Here is a 25,876-nt window from a genome sequence, read left to right on the forward strand (position 1 = left end):
CATGTCAAGAGTGGAGCTGTCCTAGTGTTGTTCTTTGAAGGCATGGTTTGATGGGCGTCTTTGGTGGCAGTCATGGCTTAACAAAGTCACACCGCTTCCTTCAGCTTTCCACCCCCACACGCTGTTCCCTCCGTCTCGCTGACACAATGTCAATTTGTGCAAGGAGCTGATCACCCTGAAAACCATAAGAAAACAAACAAAAGTTCCCAAAGTGGCATTGCTGTCTAAATTGTCATATTGTGAAGTAGCCACAGTCTAAATTTACTAGTTAGACAATAAATGTGTTTTGAGTGTTAGTCCAGTTATGCCTGCACTTTGTTTTTAAGAAGTCTGGCACACTCTGGTCCCTTGTCTTCTCCTTCCTACAGCCATCCCTCATTAGCAAACTCAATAATATGATCTCTAAACCACGTGATTAGTTTCTCACATGCAAAGCCCTTATGTGCCCAATATACATGTGAAGATTATGGTATATGAGTTAGTGAAATTTATTTTATTTTTAAAGCCATTTTTGGGGGCTGGATGTAGCTTTCATCTGGACTGGCTTAAGGGGAGGTGTCAGGTTTGTGTGCAATTAAATTTGGGTAACCAGCATGCTCAGTGCTCTCCTGAAGGGGAGGGAGCTGTAGGGATGCAGGTATCGCCACAGGTTCTGCTGGATTTGCTGAGGAAAGTTACCTCTCTGCTCTTCTGTTGTTGCTTTGCTAGCCAGTGTGTTGCTTCAGGGCACGATTTTTTCAATGAAGTGCCTGATCTTAGGCAACCTAGTTTAGTTTCACTAAACCTTGCTAACTTTTTTATACTGAATTATGCTGATTCTAATCTCTACAAATCTGTCTTTTGCATTTGAAAGCACTTATTAAAAACAAGTCAAACTCTCAAAATGGGAACACCTTTGAGGATTTTTATTTTGATGGTTTTAGTGTAGCAGCAATGTTCAGTGACGTGGGTGTCTACATAATGTAACACATCCTCTTCCAAATCCTGCCTTTTTTGAATTCTTGAAGAAATCCCACACTCATTAAATGGCTTTCTATTATGATAACTTGGAGAGAGAACTGCTGTACTTCAGCCTTCCCACTGAGTGAAGTCTCATTATAAATCATCTCTTTATAGCTCAAAAATGCTGCACTTCCAAACTTTGCTCATTAATGAGACTGGAATGAATTTCATAATGACTGTCTGTTTGCACCAGGGCCATGCTCAGGAAAGACTGTTGCATTTATTTCCTCGATGCCTGAAATACCTTTCCAATACAGTGGGCCTGCAAACCAGGAATTAGTAAGGAAGGCTCTCTGTGCATGTGTATGTGAATATGGATGAGTGTGTGCAGGCAGAATGATTTCCATTTGCACCGGTTTTATTTCTTCCTCCTTTGTTTCATCCAAAAAGCTGAGAATCTTATTTAAAGTAAATGTTTTGATAATGGTACCAAATGTATTTAACAAAAATAAATGTCTTAATTTCTTGTAAGGGAATATATATTTTTTTTCATTTCCGTCAGAGGTGTTGGATTGGTTTACAGCTAAACTGATCTGACCACAGCTCACTGCCTAGTGGGAAATATTAAAGATCTTATTTTAAACTAAACAAAATAACTGTGCAGGCTTTCAAGTTTAATGTAATGGGTTAAGGGGCTTCAGTATACCTCTTACAGTATCAGTAATTGACCTCTTTAAAATCCTTCACCCCTAATAGTTTGTTTGAGAAGTATCTTGGTATCAGTTCACAGGAGATTGCTAACTGCCTCATTTCTTCACATTAGCTTAATGGAGAGGAATGAGTCACCATGTCAATTACAGTCCCATGACATGAAGTAAGTTTTGTCATCCATATTCTGCTTCACCATTTTTCATCTCTCTTTAGTTGGATTATTAAGGATTTGGTTTTGCATTACTGAGGTCAGTAATTGCTTTACCTTTAACTCTGTCTCTAGATCAGACCCTAGTAATGCAATTCATGTTTTTAAAAGGGCTATGCTTAAATATCCTTTTATATACCTCTTAAAAAGGCATGAAGAGTAAGGGCAGGAAAAAACTAATGCTAATATTAAAAAATATACATGTTTTCTTTGTATTTCAAATGTAGGGAAACAAGGTAGAGGACATCCCATTCAAGGTATTCTATTTTTGTGAAACACACTTTTGAGGAAATATTCTATTGAAGTATTTGCAGTTTTTATTATAGGCTAAATATTCTTATATTTGTGCATTTCTATTCCTGCGATATTTTCGCAACACTCCGCTCTCGTTGGGTACTGATTACTTGTGTAGCTAGCCAACGCTATTTGCTGCAAATGTTTAATTTGTTCTGTCTCTGTTCTTTTTCTAATAGGTATTCTTTCCCATTTCTATTTAGTGTATTCAATAGGGAATGAATTAAAAAAAAAAAAAAAATCCCCAATAATTAATATAGGACGTAGCAAACTCTCTTTTCTTCAAATTGTTTTTTGAGAATAACTGATTCTGTAAGAGACTAACTTGAGCTAATGAAAAAGAGGAACAAATGAAATTGTTATTAAAATGTTAATTTTTCCCAGTCTTACTTCTCTGAGATTGCAGCACTTACTGGCCACGTTTTACAAAGGTTGTTCATTTGATTTCTTTACTAAGTTGTTTTTTTTCCCCTCCAATGTGTTGTTCTTCAAACGTCTAAGTATATCTCTCTAGAATTTTATTGCCAGTGCTTTATAGCCACCAGGTTAGCTACATGGGAGGCAAGACTAGGTTAGATGGCAAAGGAAGCATGTAGTTGTGCTTCAGATTATTTGTTTTGACTGGAAGCATGAGAGGAGTTCATGTCAGTAGACTTGGAAAATGAGTTTTTCATTAATGGTGGTGACCTACTATTTGTTAGCATTTGCTTTGAATTACTTTTTATCTGCTGTTGGTGGTGACTTTGAATCTCAAAGGTACGTAGTTCTCACTGCAAGTCACTTTTCTGAAGGCTTTCCAAAACTGATTGTCATTGCTGCATTGCCTTTAGCTTCTCCAGTTCTTTGTGGTTCCAGTTGTTTGAAACGTGATGCTATTGTAGCACAGAGTAAGTAGTAATTATATAGAGATTGCATCCAGAGCATAGGAGACATCCTTTAGGCTGTTATTTATAATAAGCACGGCATCTGAAAAGAATGACAAGTGGCTGATACTGTGAAATTTATTCTTCCTTATAAAGGTACTGACTTAAAGCATAATAGTTGCACTACCTGTGAGTGCCTTTTGGCCGTCTTCTTGTACCACCTCATAAAAAGATGCGTTTGGTGAGTGGGTGTAGGAGGAGGGTGGGATTTCTTTATATAATTATTTTAGTCACAACATAGCCTTGTATACAGTTTGTCACACAGACAGGTTCTGAGTCACTTAGCAATTATTTTCCCTATCTTGCTGAACCAGTAGATCTGAAAATAAAACATCTGCACCAAAATCAGCTTTAAATATTCTTTTTTTAAGGAAATAAATGACTACTTGTATGATCCTAAGTGAATCTTTCTTGATACTATAAAGCACCTTCTGAGTTGAAAATCAGGTTCTGTATTTCATGTGGACTTTCAATATTATTTGCATTTCTCTTTGAAAATGTTGTAGGTGTATAAGCCTTACTTTACTGGAAGAATTACAATTAAGTGTTCAAATTTGTAATATATTTTATTTGTTATGAATATAGTTTCAATATAAATTTGTTGCCTGTACTATATTTTAAATGTGCGGATTAAACAAACAAAACACCTCAGTTTTTCAGTTGGTGAAGGAAAAAAAAAACAAAAAAACCCACAGAAGATGTTGCTTGTTATCCACTGTAGAAACTGGCTTTTGTAACTCAGTGGGTTTCCAGCTGATGGATTTCTATTATATCTAGACAGGTTGTTCTGTTAAAACTGGAGCAAACTTTCTATTTGTTCCATGTACAGAAATTGGTTATTGATGACTTCTTCCTACCATATTGATAAAGTTGCTTAGTCATTGCCAGAGGCTTAGTCTAAGATTAAACAACATTTTTTTGCTCATAAAATTCATTTCTATTTGCATTAGTCATTTAAAAAGTATGTGTCTATTTACATTCTTATAGTGCACGCGTTTTTCTCCCACTGCATATTAAACCATGTCTCAGGCTTTAATTTTCCTTTATTGCCATCCCATTAGTGTAGGAAATGTGAAATAATAATTTCTGGTGGTAGGTTTACAGGTAGGATTGCAGTATGTGCTCCTTTGCTTCCTTTTTCCTTAAGCGTGCCTGTGTGTTGTACAGAAGAGCAGAACAAGCTTCCTTTAGAAGAAAAAATGCATCTCCATCCGTTCAGGTGAGCAGGCCTTTAGTAAGTTGCCAACACTTTGTACAGGTTGAGTAGTTCAAAAGCATTGTCAGGTCAGGTTTACTTCGTGTGGTGTAGGAGTCACAAATGACATGGTGGGCCTCAGCCTTAGGTACTGATTTTCAGGTGTGTTTGTCACTGGAGAGGGCGGCCCAGCTGTGCAGCAGGTGCGGCCTTTGCCTTCCCAGGAGGACCTGGGCAAAGCTTCGTTTCTCCTCAGGGACCTGCAGGTCCCCTCACCAAGTTGCTCCAGCACCGTGCTGGGCCGTGCTGGTGCTGCTCACCTCCGAGACTGTCCCGTGTCCTTGCGGTCCCCACAGCAGAGGCGAACCGGTGCTGTTTTACACAGATGGAATTTTCCAGTGGTTCCCTTTGATCTTACATGAATTGCTGTGTGTGGTTTTGTGTGCTAGTTGGGTTTCTTGGCATGCTGATAATAACAAGTTTTTAAAATTTCAAGCATGGATTTTTTTGTCTCATTAGGTACGCTGCTAGCTTTTTGCGGAGTCTTAGATGAGCTATTTACTTTTACTCTTTTTTTTTTTCCTTAACTTCTTTTTTATATCTTGTGTGTTACCAAGAAGTTAGAACATTCTAGTATCGACTTTTTGGGTCAATATTGCTGTCAGCATTTTGACTGGGTGAGTTGAAATTTGGCCATTAACTTGCATAAATGCTGACATCCATGGCTATATTCTACCAAGCAGAAAGCTTGAATTATTATTATTATTTTTATAGCGAATAGAAACCAATATTTACATTGTTTGATGTTGCACTAAAGCTCTCAACACGAAATATCAGGGGCTTTTGTGTGTTTTATTTTTTATTTTTACAACATCATGTATGCATATATCTAGGGGTAGAAGAATGCTCATGGAGAAGACAAGGAGGGTAGAAGAGGAAATGCAGCAAGAAAAAAATGTAATTTTGACATTATGGTGGCCAGGTTAGAAATAATTCATTGACTCTCCCAGACTGGTTTTTATTAATCTTTTCTTTGCAGACTTTTTTAAACTTTGCAGAGGTATTCATACACAGTAGTTGTAAGACATGTTCTAGGAGGAAAGTCTTAAAGGCAGAAAATGGGCAGTGATCACCTTTTAATTGATGAATGGATGAAGGGTGCAAGCCTTTAATATATATGATTGAGGGTTTTTTTATTAGAGATAATGGCATGGATTTGCACTTGCAGCAATTGGGGGGAAAAAAGCGCGGTGTTAGTTTCTAAGAAGTGCATTTTAGAAATGTTTAGAAAATGCTAATGTGGCTGGGCAAACAAAATGAGGATTATCTTAGCTAACATATTGCCTGAGTTGGAGGGAAGTGAAGCAAATTTTAAGACAAAGGAGGATTTCAGGGGGCTTTAGTACTTAATGCAGAAATGACCAGAGCATGGATGGGTTATGCTTTTAAATGTCACAAAGAGAAAATATTTCCAGAAAGAAAGTGTGCTGCTTTTCATTAGGAATGCTGATAATACTGTTGTGATATCACAGGAAGTTATGCCTAGGAGTTACCTCAAGAGGCCATATGGTGCATCATACTGTCCCTAAAAACAGACAATACTTCTGTCTTTCCTACAAGTTACACATTTAATCTGTTCTTTAAGGCAGCATAGAGCCAACCTTCATGGCAAATTTTTCCAGCACATCCCTATATTGAGCAGTGGAAAGTGTCTCCTGATACCTAACCCAAATCTTCCTTTCTTGAACTGAAGCTTATTATTCTTATCCTTTGGACATGGATATAGATAACAGATGATTCCTTTCCTGTTTGCAGCAGTCATTTATTTACTAGAAGGCAGCTGTCATGTCTAAACAGCTTATGTTCTTCATTTTTTCCCTCATGGGACGTGTTTTTCTAGATCACTAATCAGTCTCATTCCTCTCCTTTGACCTCTATCCAGTTCCTTCATTTATTTCTGAAAGTTCTGTGCTGGAACCAGACACTTTAAGGATTTACTGGTATTGAGAAGAATAGAAGGATTACTTCACATATCTTGAAGGGTGTGCCTTGATCTGTAGTCTCGGTACAGCGTTTACCTTTTTAGCAGTGGTTTAAAAGAGCTGCTTATGATCTGTGATAATCCCTGACACTACTCTGAAGATGAGCCAACTACTTGTTCCACGTCTCATACTTCTGTAGATTTAAGCAGTTGGAGTTGCCTCTGCCTTTTAATTTCCTGAACATTTCTCTGTTTTTTTCAAGATAATTTTGAATTCCAGTTCTGCCTTCCAATATACTTGCACGTTCAGTGAGCTTTCAGCATTTTGGCTAGTGCAGAAAGTGTAGCACCTTTCCTTCACTGAAAAACCTCTTCAATGAGACAATGCTTGCGAAATTAAATGCAGAAATGACTGTTGGACTATCTATCTGTCTGTCTGTCTATCTATCTATTTATCTACCTGTCTGCTGGCAACAGTGCTGCTGGACATCATTCATGAGCAGTCTGGCAGTTCAGGAATGTCTTTTGGTCCCAGTGGGCTACTAACCTCCTGTGTTAAGTTCTTGCTTCTGCAGATAGATTAACCCTGGGTAAATATCCATAGCTTGCCATTGTCACACTGCGTTTGATTGTGTAGGCTTATCCTCAAAGAGAGCCTTCTCCGTGGCACTGATTGTGCTCACAGGTTTATCAAGCTAATGTAGTCCCTTCGGCTCTTGTACTACCTCCAGTCATTCATACAGTTTCTGCTCTTAATGGGATTTATCTTTTCCCCTGTAGTCTTCGTAACTTTTTTCAGCTGAGAGATTAGAGGTTGGTGGTGTTTTGTTTTGTTTTGTTTTTTAATTTAAAGGTTCATATGAAAGTATTAAGGATTTTAGAAGGATACTGTGGGTAATTTTAAATGCCAGTATTTATAACTCAATTAAAGTTTTAGTAAGGCAAGTAAATAGTGATAAGGGCTGCTTACCTTGTGCTACATGCTAATTGCAATAAAAATATACACATGTAATCTTCAGCTGTTTTATGAATACATTGACTTCCTTGTTGAGGAAGAATTGTGCAGGTTCACAACACTAGAAGTAAATGACATTTAATTGATCAAAATATGGGATAAACTATAGACAAGAGTTCCAACTGAGAGGAGAAGCAGACCTTCAGGCTGGCTGTTGTGGTATCACTTCTGTCAATGAGGGAAGCTCATCTGGTGAATCACGTGAGCAGGAGCAAACCGGGCAGGTGGAGAGGGAGCAGTAAAGGCCACTTCCAGCTCACTGCTATGACCCAGCAGGACTTGGGGCAAATACCTTAATCCCTGATGCGGTTATGTTTTGAACTCTAGTGATCCAGGAGCCTTTACCTGTTGTGGAAACAAGATACTGTCCACGTAGTGATTTGGCAGCATTTTGCTACTTTGCCCCAGGTCTCATGCCAACATATTTTCAAGGAACTCTCAATTGGAAAATAAACTTCTGTAAGTAATGCCTGGTGACTTAACCACCTTCTTTTCTGCATTTCCTGAGTTCTAGTGGTTAGCCAGGTGATTTTGACTGTGATTTTTGATATGCTTTGACTGTGTTGACCACGTGTCTAATTTTAGCACTGCTTTGTGAAATGGACACGGTGAGGTTAAAAGAATAGTGTCTTTTGAAAACACTTTGGATACCACTTAGGTGATGATGGAGCTTTGGCAGGACCTGCCCAATCAAGAAATCTGATGCAGTGCCTTATTTAAGAGCAACATAATAGAGTGAGGAATTAGGATTTAATACAAGGTAAATGTGCAATGTGGGTGGGTCATGCAGATGGATTTTGGTAGGAAGATGAAAAAGGTTTATGCAGTCACAAACACTAAAATTGCAGTGGTGGTACTTGGCTGTTAGTGGGCAGGAGAGATGTTAAATCTGATCTAAATCAGTGCTCATTTTTTTTTCCCCAGATGAAAATCACTACTTATGAAAGGTTAGAGAATTTATGGGGGTGTCAAAACATATGGCAGATGGACTGGATTAGGACTCATGAGTATACTAATCCAAATCCGTTCTGCCAAGCATTACAGAGGATCTATTCCTGCTGCTGGCCTATACTACATGTGCACGATCAGGGGAGCACAGGCTGTCTGGAGGCTCAGAGGAAGAGTTGTTGGTGAAAGTGCTTTTCTGAGCAGAGTTCATTTTGAAATCACTTTCTTTGCAAGCAGAAGTCTGCTTAGGAACTGATTATACTATTTAATTTTACTAAATTGCTGTAACCGGTGTTTCTTTTTCTCCTTTGGTTTGTTGTACAAAACCTGGAAGGAAAAGCAAAAATGGGAGCTAAACCTTTCTAATTTTCTCTGACTATATTTGTACAGAGGGATAAAAGCTGTGTGGAGGTCCTGAGTGTTGAGAGCAAAAAGAAAGGGAGTGAGTTTGTCATTCCTTTTCTGAGCCAGCAGTATCCATATGTCTTTTTTTTTTTTTTTTTTTTAAATGCATCCTACTTTAAACTTTTGTGACAGAAGTTTTAGTATTAGGAACAGTTTTATTCTTGGTTTTAGATTGAGTCCAGATGATCTCCTCTGAAATCTGAAAATTCACAATGGCACATTAGCATTACCTAGGTTAGTGGTAGCTATAGTTAACGTGTAGTTAATTTTAAAAAGATATAAAGCTACTGACTTTTGAGAAGATCCATGTCTGGAATAGTTTCTGGGGAAGGATGCATAGCATTTGTGTCTGAGGCAACAAGAGGATATTTGCACTGCACTCCTGTAGTCAGTTAATTAAGCTAAAGAATCCACCAAAGCTCCTTTTGTAGTTAACTAGTATTTCACAGCATGATGAACAGATATGCTGGTGTGGAAAACCACCTGCTCAGTTATCTCTGTTCTCCATGAGTGAATGCTTAGATACTTCATTTGATGCTGGTGTTAACAAAAAAAAAAAAAACGGAATTTTTGTTAAAGCATGAAACACAATACTGCATGTAGATTTGTTGTACTCTTTGTAGAACCAGGAAGCGTGAGGATTCGGGCCTTACAGATCTTAAATTTAAGCTTTAAAGGAAGTCTGCAAATAGTTACTCCAGCAGTGAGGATGGATTAGCTCTGAGGTGCACATTGTTTGCATTCTAGGCCTACGAGCAAGAGGTGAGCTTTTCATTGTTGCTCTTTTATGATGCATGAAGATCTGAAAGTTTTTAGCAGGTTTCTCCATTATCCACCAGGAATGGCATATCTGCTCTAGCATGGTTTTGTCAAAGAATTTTCTAATGTGAACTCTCTCCACATTTAATTAAAAAGCACAGTGGTTACATCTTTAGGAAAGGGAGATTTTCTTCCTGGTTTTAAGTATTAACAAAATAACAAAGCAGTCTAAGTAATCCATGAAAGCTCACCTCTCATCTGTTAATCAATTTCACTTGCTTAGTATCTGGGGTGTCTTAATATTGCAGGACAAATAGTCCTGCAGCAAAAACCTGCTCCAAATTTTTAATTAAAACAAACAAACAAATGAACAAAAATAACCATCTTCCACTTCCCAGCCTCTTTCTCTCTATGCAGCCTCCTCTTAAGGGACTGTAAAAGGGTGTATAAAACAAGCAAAAAATATTACATTTAACATTTGAGAGCTGTTTATATGCATGGCTGAAGGAAACAATTTTGAAAATAATTGAGCCAGAGAGGTGGGCAGAAAAATTTTCATATAGTAAAATATGACAGGAATGAAAGGACAGGTTGATCCAGGGACATAGGTTTTACAATGAGGGCGTACATGCAAGTCCATGGAATCTGAATAATTGTTTTATTCCAAATATAAACTTAGGGGTTTTGGTGGTAACCAGTTCACACAGCTTTATAACGCTAGAAGCATTTAAACAGTCCTGGCCAGCAGGGATTAAACAGTATCTGAGATGAGTTGCGAAGTATTATTCAGTTTACAAATACAAGTAGGTTGTTACAGTAGGCTTTTCAGGGAATATGTTCATCATAAAGTGTAGATGTGGGTTTTGATTGATTTATTACCAAAAATGTGTTTATTTTCCAGGATATAGAAATATACAAATCCTAATAAATCAGTCGGAGATTAATACGGCAAACGAAATACGTGAACTCAGGCTTTGCTTTGTGTATAAAAAGAGACAGCATTTTTAGGTGATTCAGATACAAGTACATAAATATTCTTTTTATAAATTTGTTCCCTACTAATGCCTCCATTGAGTTCTTTGAATTAGTCTAACTGCCTTTAAGTATTTTTAACTTCACAAGGAGAAACTTCATGGAAATATGGAAAACAATGCATTTCTTCATGAGTTAGGGAGATAAATTGTGATGACTAGACCGTGTCTGTTACTGAAACATCAGTAACATGATGCTAGAAAACTCTTAATAATTGGCCTAAAATGGAGCAGCACATTCATCTGTATTTAGTGATTTTAGGGGGCTGTTTGAAAGAAATATGATAAAACATACCACTGTGTGATCTTGCTTCTGAATAACTGAGGAAACATTGAATAATCATCCCAAGAATGTGTATTGTAAAATGGAAAAAACAAACCTAATAAAATGAAAAATGATTGACAAATAATTCTTTGTAATAATGGAGGGAAAGATTATCAGTCGTATCTGGAGCTATTTGGCAAATAGTTTTTCTTATAAAAGACATCTGAGAAATTGAAATATAAAAATACATATAATTTAGCTTTCACAGATTCTTCTGCAAAGAGAGAGTAATCCAAAACAGCTTTCATTTAGGGTGCCTGTGTAATTGAGAGCAGAACTTAAGCTCGTCAGTCCTAGAAACTGGTGAGAAAATTTTGCTTCCCGACTCTCATTTAGGCAGAAGTGGTGTGTTTCTGTAAGCATTTGAATAAGTAAGTGCTTTCGGATGCAGTGCAGGGGAACCCAGTAACCAGCTCCAGCTGACAAATGTGGAGTTATTCTGTAGAAAAGTGGAGGTTCTTCAAGTTGCTAGCATGATGACATGGTTAGGTGGAGACAGCTGCATGCTTCACGTAATATTATGTAGGTGGTTATCAAGATATTAAAGGTTTTAGAGCACTTATTTAATATGGTGTGCTTGAAAAAAAGATATATATTCCTTGGCTGTGAGATGCAAAATGAAGTGGGGCTTTCAGTAGTAGGCATATCTGAAGGCTCAAAGTGATCACTGTAGTTAATAGGTTGGAGTTGGAAGAGCTAAACATGAAATCTGTGTCTGTTTTCCTCTCTTGCCTTCTTGGAAAGTTTATTGGTTCTCAGATGAAATCTTTAGGAGAGACTTTAATTAGGGAAATGGAACTGGAGCATTCTTTAAAAATACTTAGGCAAACTGGTGTCTTGGTCACCGCCAGGAGCAAAGAACGTATCTGGGAAGTTATGTAAGAACTGTTGTGAGGTTCCACAAATTCCTCTAAAATAAAGAGTTTACAAAAGGTTTCACAACTAAATCTTAAGCAAGGACTGACTGCCCTAACATCTTTAAAGGCTTGACTCTGATACAGGGTTGATACAGATTAAATGAAAGACCCATTTCATTTAGTCTGTGGTCGACACTGTACTCCAACATTTTGTGATCCAAATGTCAGAGACCAAGAACTATAGTGCCTAATTCCACTAACAAAAAGAAAGTTGTATCAGATATTTCTTGGTTCCTTTTGTTTGTAATTTACAGAATTAAACACCTGGTGTTGATTTATAGTGATTTTTTTTTTTTTTCCTTTTTTCTTTCAGAGAAAGAATTTGACCCTCTTCTTCAGCATTGGTTTATTGACCTCCTGGGGGACTGCACTGCTGGGTGTCCGCTTGTACTGGATGGGCAACAAGCCCCCGAGTTTTTCCAATTCTGACAATCCAGCAGCTGACTCAGACAGTTTCCTCACGCGTACGCTGACCTTCTTTTACCTGCCAACCAAGAACCTCTGGCTGTTGCTGTGCCCAGATACCCTCAGCTTTGACTGGTCTATGGACGCCGTGCCTCTTCTGAAAACAGTCAGCGACTGGAGGAACCTACACACTGTGGCCTTCTATGCTGGACTCGTCCTCCTCGCCTACTTCAGCTTGAAGGGCTCCAGCGATGAGCGAGAATGCAATGGGAGAGCTGTGATGAACGGCAAGCAGAACGCTAATGGGCATAGCTGCCACTCAGAGATGGAGTACAAGACACTGGAGGTGAAGTCAAGCTTTGCATCAAAAGAAGAGAATGGTATAAAAAAGCATGATGTGCAGAGACGGCAGCTTCCTTCAACTGAGAACATTGTCGTTCTGTCTCTGTCTTTGTTAATAGTGCCCTTTGTTCCTGCCACAAACCTATTTTTCTATGTTGGCTTTGTAATAGCAGAGCGTGTGCTGTATGTTCCTAGTATGGGCTTCTGCCTGCTGGTTACAGTAGGTGTCAGGGCCCTTTATGTCAAAGCCCAAAAGCGCTTTCTGAAGAACTTGGTTTTTTGTTCCACTGCTGCATTAATTGTTTTCTATGGACTCAAGACTGTTGTCAGGAATGGGGACTGGCAGAATGAGGAGATGCTGTATAGGTCAGGGATAAAAGTAAACCCTGCTAAAGGTAATTTTTGCTCTTTATGGTGAATGATTTGTTTATTCTACCTGTCTTTGCCTTTGTCTGATTTTATCAGGATACTTCAGAAAATGTCCTTTTAAGCTGTAGTAGTATGTACATAAGTAAAAAAATGAGGAAAAGCAAGGATGTGTTTCTATTAGGTGTTACAGGTCTGGCATTACTAGGAGAAAACGAGATCCCAAGGTAAGAGGATACTTTCTTTTTCATTGATCTTAGTTGTGTATTTTGGAATTAAAGATGCATTATTGGAATTACAGGCCCCACCCTGGTTTTTCATATGTTGACCGAATGTTCTGTTGTCTATGACTAGAAAATATAAGAAATAGCGAAGGACAGCATCAGGGAGGTATTGTTTTTTATTTCATTTGATGCAAATAACGTCAATGCTAGATAACAAAACTGAGGAAATGAGGTCATATTATTCAGCCTAGGGAGTGACTGTAGTTCCTCCTGCACACAAGTACTGTAAAGAGTTATTGTCAAATACTTATGCCTTTATGTTAGTGTCTAAATGTCAGCTATTCGTAACATTGCCCAGCTACTTCTCTCAAAGGCTGTATCTATGCGGTAATGAAATGTGACTACAGCTAGTGTAAACACGTCCAAACAGGAGGTAAACCGGCTGGTTTAGGGTTCAGTAACAGTGTTTAGAATGTGGCTCTGTGGCTTCAGCATACATGGCAGATGCAGCTGGATCCTGAACTCGATGCTGCCTGGCTGTGCTGCTCTTGGCACAGGAGCAAATTTATATCAGAATGGTCAAAACACCACCTGTGAGTGCAGTGTAGGCATTGACTAAGCCTTCATTATTCACAATTCATCAGAAGTGAGAAGGGATCACTTGATTGCTTTGCCTTTCTGTGAAAGAAAAATTTGACAGCACTTGAACATGTTGCACTTTAGTTTTTCCAGTTCTCTGCTCGGAAGTCTGTTATATGATGCAAAGTCATCTCCTGATGGCGGTGTTACTGCTCAGTTAGACGGTTGTCATGCTGTAGTCTAAAAACTGTGGTAGTAAGAGGTAAATTTCAGGTGTTACTGTGAGTGAAAGGGAGTGAAAAAGTAGATTTGGCAGATAAGGTGCCTTGCAAAGTAGCATTATAACAGCTTGTCAATTGTCAGTGTATTTTGTAACTCTTCTTTGAATGCTTTGTCACCCTAGGTGCAATTATTAAAGTTGTTGCTGCAGTAAGTGACTTTTTGCTGTGTGCAAGCGCATCCCATTTCTTTTACTTTTTTTCAAAACTAGAGCAGGAGGACAAGAAATAAAGAGAAGTAACTGAACTGCGAGACAGCACACCAGAGTGATTATGTGATGCTGTGAGACGTACCAATTTAGTGATGATATAAAGCTTGCATAAAACATTGGCATTCCTTGTAAAGAAAAGAGTGCGTGTGCACTTGATTAAACAGTTATTGTATGTTCCATTTTTGTCCTTAGGGGGAGATCCTCAGATATCCTAGACTGTGTTAATAGTTGTCTGCTTGCATTCAGCCAGTTTTTGTGATTAAAAAAAAAAAAAAAAATAATAATAATTCTAGATTTTGTTCAATAGTACAGTTGGCTGCAGTGCTGTCTGAAAATTAGACTACTGGGTATTACACTCCCCAGGAGACAAGGCAGGTTATTTTCATCATACACATCTCAGCATGCACAGATTTTTGTTTAGATGATTGTCTGATTTCTTGCCATATAAGCTGATATTAAGTTTCTTGTAAGATATGCAAAAGCAAAGACAGCATGTCAGTGTCGTGATGCAGACATGACTGAGCTGACTTAAAATCTCCTTAAAGTATCTTGTTAAAATTCTGCTGAATATTTACTAGCCCACACATGTTGTAACAAGGCTAGGTATCAGAAACTCCCAGCTAAAGCAACCTGTCACCCAGCTCTATTCATTATTGTGAATACTTCCTAGATTATCCTTGGCTTTGACTATGCTAATTTTATTTTGTATTTCTCATACAATCAGGCAAGCCTGACTGGACTAGACTGACTGCCAATCCCTCTAAAGCATTAGCTGATCAACTATTCAAACTACTCTTCAGTAATTAAGTGAGGTTGATGTAGGAAAAACAATTTATTTTTGTTTGCCTCTTATTTCTTTTTTTTTTTTTTTTTTTTTTAGTTCTACAAATGCTACTGATAAATAAGCTATTCAGACAGCGAGACAATGGACTGCTCAGTCGAATGGTAGAGTGGAAAAGTGTTTTCCTTCCTTTTAGGCTGCTAAGAAGCGGCTGCCACTACTCATTTGTGTTTTCGTCGACTCGCAGCCATTTGTCCTCACGAGTATTTTCATCCTTCTGATCATTTTTGAGTGGTGGGATCGTTTCCCCTGATGGGTCTGCTTTTTCCTCTCTTCTTCTGCAAAGAGCTTCTGAACAAGAGCTGCTTCTGTCCTAGGCTAGAAAGCAGAGAGGGATCCCTTAAAAAACTCCCCGTGTGGGAACCAAGAAAAAAGTACAAATCCGCAAAGACTGCTTTTGCTAAAGAAAGGAGCTGATCTGTTTTGTTCCAGATCCATCTGTATTCTGGCCTAGCAGGATGAAAACCACTCTGCGGCTGGATGCTGCTCGACAGCATTGAGCTGATGTGCTGTGTTAATAAGGTCATTAGAGAGGCAAGCTATTAGCACAGGTGCATTTGCGTACTAATGCGACTGAAAGGCTTCGGAAATGGAGTTGTCTCACATGGTGATGGTTTATAATCAAGTCCTCGGCTCGTAGTCGTTGTAAAAATGTAATCTCCTCTGCTGCTGTGGGACTTTCAGGCAAAGTTGTTCAGCTGCTTCTCCATCTTCAATCCACCGTGAAGAAACGGGTGATCAGTGCCTTGCAAGCACTTTCTTCTGCCCCCTCACAGGCACCTTGCAGGCAGAGAAATAGCGTTCTGCCTCAGGTGAGAAAGCCCCCGCAGGCAGCCACAGCCTTTCAGCAATTTACATTTCTCCAGGCTGTTCTTGTCAATCACTGACAATGCAGGAAAAATACTTAAAAGCGCTGTGCAAGGCTCATCTCTCAAAACGCCCTGAAATACACTATGGAGGTGTCAAGGGAGTTGAAGGCCATGATGCCACTTCTGAGCCACCAAGCACAGACTGGCTTTCCTGGCTGCCTCCCTGTGTGAGTCGTAATGAAGGCTTGGGCTGCCTCAGCAGCACCAGTTACTGGGCTTGTTCATCTCTCATTTTGGTTATTAGTATTTCAGATATCTTTGAAGTGATCTGAGGCTTGCCTCCTTACAGTTTGTCAGCACTTGAGGGAAAAATAGGCAAGATTGATTAATGTAGTTTATGGATCCTGAAGTGGCCGTATGCACGTTTTGACACTAGGGAGGGAAAGGCAGGAGTGTTTCTCTCTGCTGCCTTCAACTTAATGAGCAGCCCAACTGATGTGAAACAGCTCACATTATTTGAGTGTTCTTTTGTAGCAAAGGAAGCCTCCCAAAATGTAAAAACAAACAAAAAAGTAAAAAGTGGGTGGTAGCTGTCACATCTTATTCAATTAGACCGAGAGTGGTGATGATTACCTCGTGTTTCATATAAAATTATAACGACACACAAAATAGTTGTTCTAATTATGCTTTGTTTTCTCTAGTTCTCTCTGTAGTACCAAAAGTTGGCTTCAAAAAGCATAATCTTTTTCCTTTGGGCCATTTTGTACCTTGCAGTCCACATCATAATGGTCTTTGTTCAGATATATTTACTGTACTGTTTAGAGACACCAATTACAGAAGATAACAGAGGGGGGATTAGACTGTTTGACTGCTGCAGAGGTATTAGTTGCTTAGTCATATTTACTGATGAAATTTTGGTTTTCTGGTGTTTGCTGTGACATTAGTGAGAAAGCTTTGAAAATCCTTCTTGGAACTAGTTGACCTGCTTTAGCCATGGATTCAAGTCTTGCTAAATTCATATATGTGACCTCTTTTTGCAATGGAATGTAAAGCAAGAAACGGATACTAGGCTGCTTCCAAATGCAATATTACCACGTTATTGTGGTGCTGTACCCAGTCTGATAAGTCCTGTCTTGCACATAGTGGTGGTTTAATTTGGCATTAGAGCTTCTGGCTTCAAAACTAGTTCTGTATGTGCCTCAGATGTTTGTCCTTGTTCAATCAAGATCATTCAGATCATCCATGGTTTAAAACTAATATTATGTCTTATAGTTCTTACACCTTTTACTACTATGAGTTCCTGTTCTGATCATCTTGCTTCTTACATCAATTACCCTGTTGTTCTCAGTGAGGAACAAGAAGACCAAGACATGGTGTTGACAGAGAAGAATATAGAAATTGCTCCATGAGAATATAGAGAGCCACTTTCCTTCTATCTTTCCACGCTTCCTCCTACTCCCAGTTCTTATGAGTGTGAATCATTCAACTCTGCTTCATGTTTTCAGAAGATATTTTAATACTGAAATACTCTTCTGGACTACAATGTTCTTTTTCCCCATCCTATTTTTTTTTTTTTCTGCCTCATTCTGCTATATTTGTGCCTGTAGAAGATTTGAAGAACTTCCTTTGCTTTTTTTTTTGGTGTTTTTGGCATAGCATTCAGCCTTGATCAGTTTTACTCCCTGGATTTATCTTTTTTTTTTTTTTTTTCTTTCCCTCCCTCTTGTCATCAGTTTAGCATAAGGTTGGTAAGGACTGCTTGCTGTATGGATATGTGAATGTTGAGATAAGAATATGAAGCGTCTTAGTTGATTGTGAAGCATATTAGTTGAACAACAATGTATAGAGTAGCTGTATGCTCATCTGAGCAGTCATAAAAAAGTGGCAATTGCATTTTTGTTTCATTTATAGTTTTAATGTCATTTTATATAATTAGTTTACTGTTTAGTTTGCTAATACCATCTGCTAAATTAAATTGAAGGAAACTTTAAAGCTGAGTTTAGAATTTAATGTTATCTACGTAGCATAATACTTGCCTTTTTGATCTGAACTGCAAAAAATATACTCTTTGTTTTTAGTATTTTTTTTAAACACGAAATTTCATTTTGTGTTCCATGTTGAATAGTTTTTAGTGTTAATTTCCTCTTTATTTTACCATTACTAATACAGCAAGCAAAAGTATCTGCTCTACAAACTGTTTCAAGCATTAGTGTAGGAGCAAAAAAAAAAAAAGTGAGTTAGTTTTGTTCCATTTCCATAAATTTGTTATCATTAGAAAGGCATCCAAATTTGTTCTTACCCAAGAGTTGCTTCTCTGATTAAAAAAAAAATAATAATCCATGCCTGTCATTGTAGAGATCATGTGCTCTAGTTCTGTACACTTGGGTAGAAATAAATACTAGAAACTGTTCCCATGTGATTGGACAGCTTGCTGCTGTTATCCTTATTTACTCTTAGAAAATGACTTCTTGCTAACAATAGCTGTCAGTAAGAGGTCCCTTCTTCAGCAGACAATGAAAATATCAACTAATAGCGCAGTGAGGAAAAGTAGTTATAATTCCTTGTAGTAAACCAGGTAAAGAAGTCATGTTTCCCTCAAAAAGGATGCAATAAGCCAGTATTTTCCATGATTATTAGTATTTTTGCATCACTAGTGATGACTGGAGGAAAAGAAATATTTTAAGATATGGTATTCTTCAAATATAATTAAGAGCTTACATTTTGCTGACAAGGAGATGGGTTCTCTTGTAATAGGTTTGGACTTTTGTTTTCCATAGCTATTGCTCTGGTACCAGCTAGTTGTTCACTACACTTTTCTTATGCCTCCTAAACAGAGTAGTACATTTTTTAAAAAATACCACATTGGGCATTTAAAAATACTTTGAGCATTTGGGATTGTATTTCAATGTTTTGCTGCATGTATTCATTTTTTTTTTTATAAGCAACTTGGCATTAAAACTCATCTTTGGGCCAGTATCCCAAAATGTCACTCTGCAGAGTAATTATTTCTTGCTCTTTTGGTTCATTTCACCTCAATAATAATGAAATCACTCTAAAAATGATGAATGCCTGACTCCAATAATATTGCAGTGAATGGAAAATGCTGGTTTTGAAAAGCAAAGCTTAGGAGAGAAAGCAATTTCAGCGCACTGATGGCCATAAACCATCAGATTTTTAAAATATAGAACCTGCTAATGATTATGCATAAAAGTTTTGCATAGTATCACTATTAGGAAATATCAGTGATATGAGTGTAGCGTCTGGAATTAGGTATTTATGATTTTGTTTCAGGTTTATTAATGAGCTCTTCTATAGCCTTTGAACAAACCACTTTAATCTTAATTTTTCCCTGTGGAATGGAACTCATACTACCTATTTTCATTAGACATTGGATCATATTACTGTTTATTAGTCTGTTATTACCATATATGCATTATGTAGGATATACAGTGATAAATTTAGTGTCTTAGTTCATAATAAGAATGGCAGAATTTGAAGAATAAATGTTGTACATTTTGCTTCAGAGTTCTTGAAATAGATAGGAAATAGTTGTTCTATCTGCCACTTCTAACAGCTTTAGAAGAGAAAGCTCAGATAGTAAGTGAAATGCATAGAATTGCTTGAAAGCTAAATAAAAAGGCTGCACTCTGAAAATAGTGTAGGGCTCTCTAAATGGGTGGTACTGCTGCCCTGGATAATTAGAAAGTGTAGAAGGAAAGGCCATTATTTAGTTGTTTGTGAAACAGCCATAGTTATCTACAGCATTTGAGGATCCCACAGGCAGCCCAGCTTCAGCAGAACAATCTGGTTATGCTAAGTATGTCAGAGAGCTGAAGGAAAGTGGTTTACACTTCAGTTCAAAGTCTCAACTTATTCTCTGGTGACAGTGTTCCCTCTCTCAGTTCTTCAGTAGTGCTGTACTTTCCTTTGAAACCTGAGTCACTCTGGGATATCTGCTTCTCCTTTAGCAAGATGCCAGGAAGCCAAATATTCTTTCCTTGTATGTAGAGGACTGGAAACAAGGATACTATTTTTTTTTTTCCGTTGATTGGAGTCCAGCAGCATCCCTAATTAGTGAATCCCAAATAACAGGGAAATAGGAAGAGAATCTGTTAACTACCAGCTAGACTTTTTCCCCCCCTTTGCATATATTAAGGATTTAAAGAAATAAACAATTTTGAGAGACGGACTCTGTTTCTCTGTTTTGAGACATGGACTCATCAGACTCTTATTTCTTCCCTTGTGTTCCCTGAGGTGCTCTGCAAAATCATTCAACAAACTCATCTGTGGTGAAGACTACAGTGTAAAAAAACCCCACCCCTGGTCAAGGAGGAATTAGCTTTGGCAAGATGTCTTTTTTGGTTTTTGTTTGTTTTTGTAGCTTGTCAAGTGAAATGGATTAAGTTCAGTATTTTCTTTGCCAAAAAATGTTAGATTTTATTTTCCAATTTGATTAAAGGTCAGGCCTTTGGTCCACATTACTGTGTTCTATGGAACTAGCCTGATTTTTTTGGGTGGAAAGAGTTACTATTAATTAGAGGAAAACAAGATTATCCAGATTGGTTCTCAAGCTGAGCATGTTTCTTTAAATACATTAGATAGTCATCCAATTGTTTCATTAATTTACTTTTTTTCTAAATATGTCAACTGTGACAAATTTTTCTTTACATACCGATTTTCACCATGGGTTACATGTCTTCATTTTCCTACCTGTAACAGATGCCATACCAGTACACCCTGAGGTCCTGTTACATAAATCTGGTAGAGAAACTAACCTTTAATGTGGACAGGACAGTAATTTATACACATGCCTCTTTATACCTCCTCTGGCAGTGTAAAATCCCAGTGTAGATAGATAAATACAAAATACTTTGTTAAGATTTCCTATTCCCTTCTTTGTAACACGGAGTTTTATTGACACTCAAGCTTGGACTGTCATCATTGCCAAAGCCTCACACATGAAAAAAACTAAATGATGGCTGATGCAGTTATAGTGTGTGCAAATGGTTTGCACATAGTTTTGTTTCAAATGACAGAAAAGAGCACAAAATAGTAAGACTGAGATCTCAGTATCATTTCCTTCTCTTTTCTTGGATGCTCTAGCAAACTGAACTTTGGAATATGAACTATTAAAGATGCTAGTTCATAATTTTAGTGCCTTCAGTTTCACTGCTGGCAACAGATGGATAAATTAATTTACTGACCCACCTTTTTCCCTGCCACCTATATTTCCATATCAATGTGGCTGTGCACTGGCTGACAGAGCTTTACAGGCTCTGTCTTGCCTTTATAAGTGATTTATAACAAAACAAACAAAACCATACAACTTAAAGCGTCATAGAAAGACCGCTCCATAGATACGCACTAATTTGTCTTTTCCAAGTGTGACCTATGTCATTTGAGCCCTGTGATGGTTTTTTTGCTTTTACAATCCCTAGCACTGATTTCCGCCCCCCGCCAGTCCTGTGGCTCTTCTGGCACATTTCCAGGGCACTGTCCTGTCTGTTCCCCTTTCCTGGAAAGAAGCCAACATGATCCATCTACTTTTAGTTCTGAGGGCCAGGGCTGTCATTTTGTCCAGTTAAGTGCACCCTTCCATTTCTGTAGGAGTCTGGTTTACTGTAGGGACCAGTTTACCCCTCAGGACCTAAGTGGTAGTTTTGAAATAGATCATCAATAATTCTTTTTTTAGAACAATGCCTGCTGTTTCAAAAGTTATATAATTTGACAGATTTACTACGTGGTCACCTCCTTGCCTGAGTCAGTTTGGATACTCTGAAGAGTTACTCAGGGTTAATCCTGAGGTGCCTGAGGTGCTCAGAGCTCTCCTGTGCCACTTGTATTTTTCTGTTGCTCTGACCTCCTCACACTTTCTCAAATGATTTGAACCCATCACCTCTACAAAGTGCAATTACTTGTGAGAGTTTTGGGTCAGTGCTGGTTCACAGCTTGGTTCCTGACGCTTGTGAAGTTTCATGATGAACTTTATGGCAACAATGGCTTATGGTGTTCATACACTTGCAGTGCAGGAGAGGCTGAGCAAACAAAGGTGTGATCAGGCTCTGCTGTGAATCAAACCAGTGACTAGATTAGATGATAAAAGTAATTATGATCTGCCTTTTCTCTTTCTCTCTCTCTCTTTTTTTTTTTTTTTCCTAACCTGGTTCAGTTTATTCATCTGGTTCATACCGTACCCTTGACAAAAATCATTTTAATATGAGGGACAGGGTGGCAGAACAAATGGACTGGAGAGTGCTGGCTGCAGGAATTCCTTAAAATGTTAATTCCACCAGAGTCACTGTGTCATGAGTTATTGCCCTGAAGTGACCTCTGGCACTTACTGCCTTTGGCAACGGAATTTCCTTTGCAATGACATGTAATCTATGTTTATCAGTATTTCATGATTACCTTTTTGTCAGTTGAAAACCTATTTCCTGATGTGTTGAGGTGTGCTGGCACACCTTGGAAAAAAGAAAAATATTGTATTGTCAAAAAGTCCATGTTCTTGCAGTAGTTTTAGCTTAATCAGAATATGCTCATCAGAGTTGCAACGTTAAACAGAACTGAATTTTATAAAGACTGGGAAATGAGAGGACATATCCAGAACAACGTGTTTGTGGTATTGTGTTTATTCATTGATAAAGAATACCTACGAAGTTGCAGTGAGGTTGGTTTGAATCTTTTTTGAGGTTCTGGAGTGTGAGCAGTGGCTTTGTGGGCTGAATGTGGTTTACAGGACAGCATTGTCTGGGGTATTGACTGTCCCTTATGGGACAAGTGGAAGGACTGTCCATGTAGCACACTGGCTGCACTGGGGCAGCTCTTGGGACATATGAGCTGGTACCTCCATCTGAGAGATCGGTGTTTGGGAAGCATGTTTCTGAACTTGTCTGTTGACTGAGGTCTATGCTGCTGAGATTTTCTATAATGCTACCCTGAAAAGATTCTTTGTTGTTGATACATAACTAGAAACAATAAGGAAGGGTTGTTTGATGCTGTGGCACCTCCAGTTAAGGTTATCAACAAGAATTTCTTCATACAGTGGTCCATCGTGTGTAGTGGATCACAGTGTCTAGCAGAAGTAGAGTGTGTGAGTACACCTATCATTTTTCTTTGATGGCTTGCTTTATTCCGGGTGCTCGCTAAAGACTCTGTTAATGAGATGTTTACTGTTCAGCCAGATTGTGGAGCCTTCACACACGTGAGATTAGGTTCACTAAAGCTAATTGGATTAGCAAAATCTCCAAGTATGTCCTTGGCAGACTAAGGAATCCATGCTCTAGACTAAACAGAGTAAATGGTGAAGCCTAAGAACATTTTACCAGCTGCTCAGTATTATCTCCCATGTTCATTGAGCTGACAGAGCCACTGTACTATCATTCAAGGAGGAAAAGTCAATTTTCTGTAACTTAGCAAGTGAAGCGGGTGTATCAGGCAGTGATGCTGAACATGCCACAAAGTGTCATGCATTCATACCCGTTTGCGTCAGGATTTCAAAACTAAGAAACAAAACTGAAGCACTGCCTGGCAAAAGCCAGCTGGTTCAGTACCCATGCTGACGTGGTCTTGGATAGATTTCAGTGCTCTGCGTAGTTTTCAAGTGTGTTTTTCTTTCACCTGCTGTCATTCCAAAAGCCCTGGAATTGATCAACAAATGAAGTGTTGAACGAATGATATAAATAACACTCTTAATAAAAAGAAGAATAATGTGTAAAAGTTAGGAGGTGGTAAATCTCTAATACAGTCTATCTCAACATTACCACATGCCCACTGATATAAAAAAAAATAAAAATCAATGTATTAAGTAGATTAAACTCATAAATTATGGGTATATAGAAACCATTTTTCCCTTTAAGGAACAAGAAACAGGGCCCTTTAGCTGTTGAGTAAGCAAGATGCAGTAACTTGATCAAAATGTGTCTGTCAACAAGTGAAGTTTTTGGAGGAAAATTATTGCAAATGGTTGAATAAATAAATGACATTTTGAAAAATTCATTATTTCTTTGAATAATAGGAAAAAAAGAAATACCTTGTACAAACCATAATATTCTCTTAGCAGAACTTTAATACGAAAACTGTTCAACTTTCAAAGTCGTAAACTTTAGCATTTACATTAACTTTTCTGTTCTCAAACCACTTAACAAACATTATCTAATTTATCTTCTGAATATCTTTGTGAGAGATAGTGGGTCTGTATTTTAGAAGAACTATTTAAAATGTTGAGCTCCCTTTGTTGCCTTTTTTTTTTTAGTGTGCAACTGAACTTTTAGAATTGTTATTGGGAAGAGCTATCATGCCTCCGTTCATGAAACTCTTTCCCCCTCTAGAACAAAGTGATTGCCTGATGAAATGGGAATGCTAAAGACTGGAGCACCACTCTGCTTTATCGAGTGGTGCCCTTGAAAAGAAAAAGCAATAAGCTGCTGATGAATCTAACCTTTCGACAAGGAGGGAGAGCCGTTGTTCTTTGTAGCTATGGTTATAACTTTTCAAATGTGAATGATGTAACTAGTTCTGTGCTCTTTCTTCATGCATTACCTTTATCCGGCAAAGGTAATTTGGAATATTTGAATATTGGAAACTTGCGGACCACTGTTGCAAAACTCAGCCTTTTTACGTCGGTCAATGTTTAAACTTATTTCTCATGAAGTAGACCAACTCACAAGTCCTCAAAAGACTCAAAGGAATATCAGATTTTACAGCTTTTATTTATATATTTTTACTTAACCAAAGAGAAACTTTTTCTGCTCCCAAATGTGTTTTAGGAAGGATGACCCTTTAACAGAAGTTAAGAATATAGATCGAAATATAAAATGCCTACACAAATACCAATGTTCCCACAATGTTTAAACTGTAAGTAGCTTAGTTTCTTTGGCCCTCATTGTGTGAGAAAAGAGATATAAGAACGTTTCCTCTTCTTCCTTTACTTAATTGCTCCAGAAGTTATCATGCATTTATGTTCCATTAGTGTCTGGCTGCATTGTTATAGTAGACACTGTGCACACCCAAAGTGAGATACAATCCTTGGCAGAAAAAAGCTTTCAGTTAATGGATGAGTAACAAATGTCAATATGAATAGAAAGGCATCAGGAAGTGACACCTCCTAAACAACAGACGGGCAACAGAGCTGGGAAGAGAATATTCCTCTTTTAATTCCCAGTTTAGCACATGTAATTTCAGCAGGAGGAAACTGAGTCTTATGACAGGAGTGGATCTGTTTTAAAGGTATAAACTTGAACATAAGGATTTTTTTTTTTCCCTATGTGAGCCACATACTACATGAAGTTTATTTTTACTTTGGCATCCTCTGCTGTCAGCATTATTTCATGAAATTCACTAAGTTTTGAATAGTCTGTTACCTTAGCAGTGGTCCAGTGCTCTATGTAGGGTCATATATGACTTTAGCTGTTAACGTGCAGCTTCAGATAGCTGGTAAAATGAACAACTTGGTTCATAAAATATCTGATCTAGAAATATACAGCCTAAGTCCAAAGGATTAATAGAAAAACATACTTAGTGAAAGTTCCAAGAATATTCGGTATTCTGTTTGCTCCCCTTCACTGTGGAGCTGAGGGATTCCCAACGTGCTGCTGCACTTGACTCTGCCTGCATTGTGCTGATGCTGCCATAGGGTAAGGTGGCAATGTGAATGCTTGTAATTCATGACATTCATACTGATAGCTGTAAAGTAGTAATTTATAGTGCTAAATGAAAAAGTGTTAAGAACAGATGGTAAAAAGAAAGAAAGAAAGAAAAAAAAAAAAAGGTACCCTAAACTGAAAGCTTGGATTGTCACGCTCCAGGAATTAAGTCCACATAAAAGTTAATAGAAAAGGAGAAGACGTTTCTTTTTGGCTTTGTTTTTATTTTATGCTCCTAACTTTCAGAAGTTAATTTAGTGTTCATCAAACTTTTATGGTGGCAGCCCCATGTAAACTGACACCCTTTTATGCGCACAGTGTGGTCAAGGGCAAAGACATCTTCTCCATGTTATTTTTATCACTTTATCAGAATGTTATTCTGATATTATTCCTAAAAAGTAGTAAAAACTCCTAGGTTTTTGTAAATTTATTTTAGTTCTTTGAGTCCATTACACCTGTAATGACTTAAGTAACTAAATTCAGGAAAAACAAGCAAACAAACCAAACCAAAAGAAACAGTAAACC

At 38.0% G+C, this 25,876-nt stretch overlaps 1 protein-coding gene across 2 annotated transcripts in view; it reads left to right on the plus strand.

Moving 5' to 3' along the window:
• TMTC2 (transmembrane O-mannosyltransferase targeting cadherins 2) overlaps positions 1 to 25,876 on the plus strand; it is a 256,190-nt gene that overhangs the window by 137,501 nt on the left and 92,813 nt on the right. For both annotated transcript variants that reach the window (XM_071799635.1, XM_065856816.2), the window contains exon 3: positions 11,968 to 12,796. In XM_071799635.1, coding sequence (XP_071655736.1) covers positions 11,968 to 12,796 — 829 coding nt within the window. The remainder of the gene's footprint in view (positions 1 to 11,967; positions 12,797 to 25,876) is intronic.

This window comes from Patagioenas fasciata, chromosome 1 (assembly GCF_037038585.1).
Source record: "Patagioenas fasciata isolate bPatFas1 chromosome 1, bPatFas1.hap1, whole genome shotgun sequence".
Lineage (NCBI taxonomy): Eukaryota > Metazoa > Chordata > Aves > Columbiformes > Columbidae > Patagioenas > Patagioenas fasciata.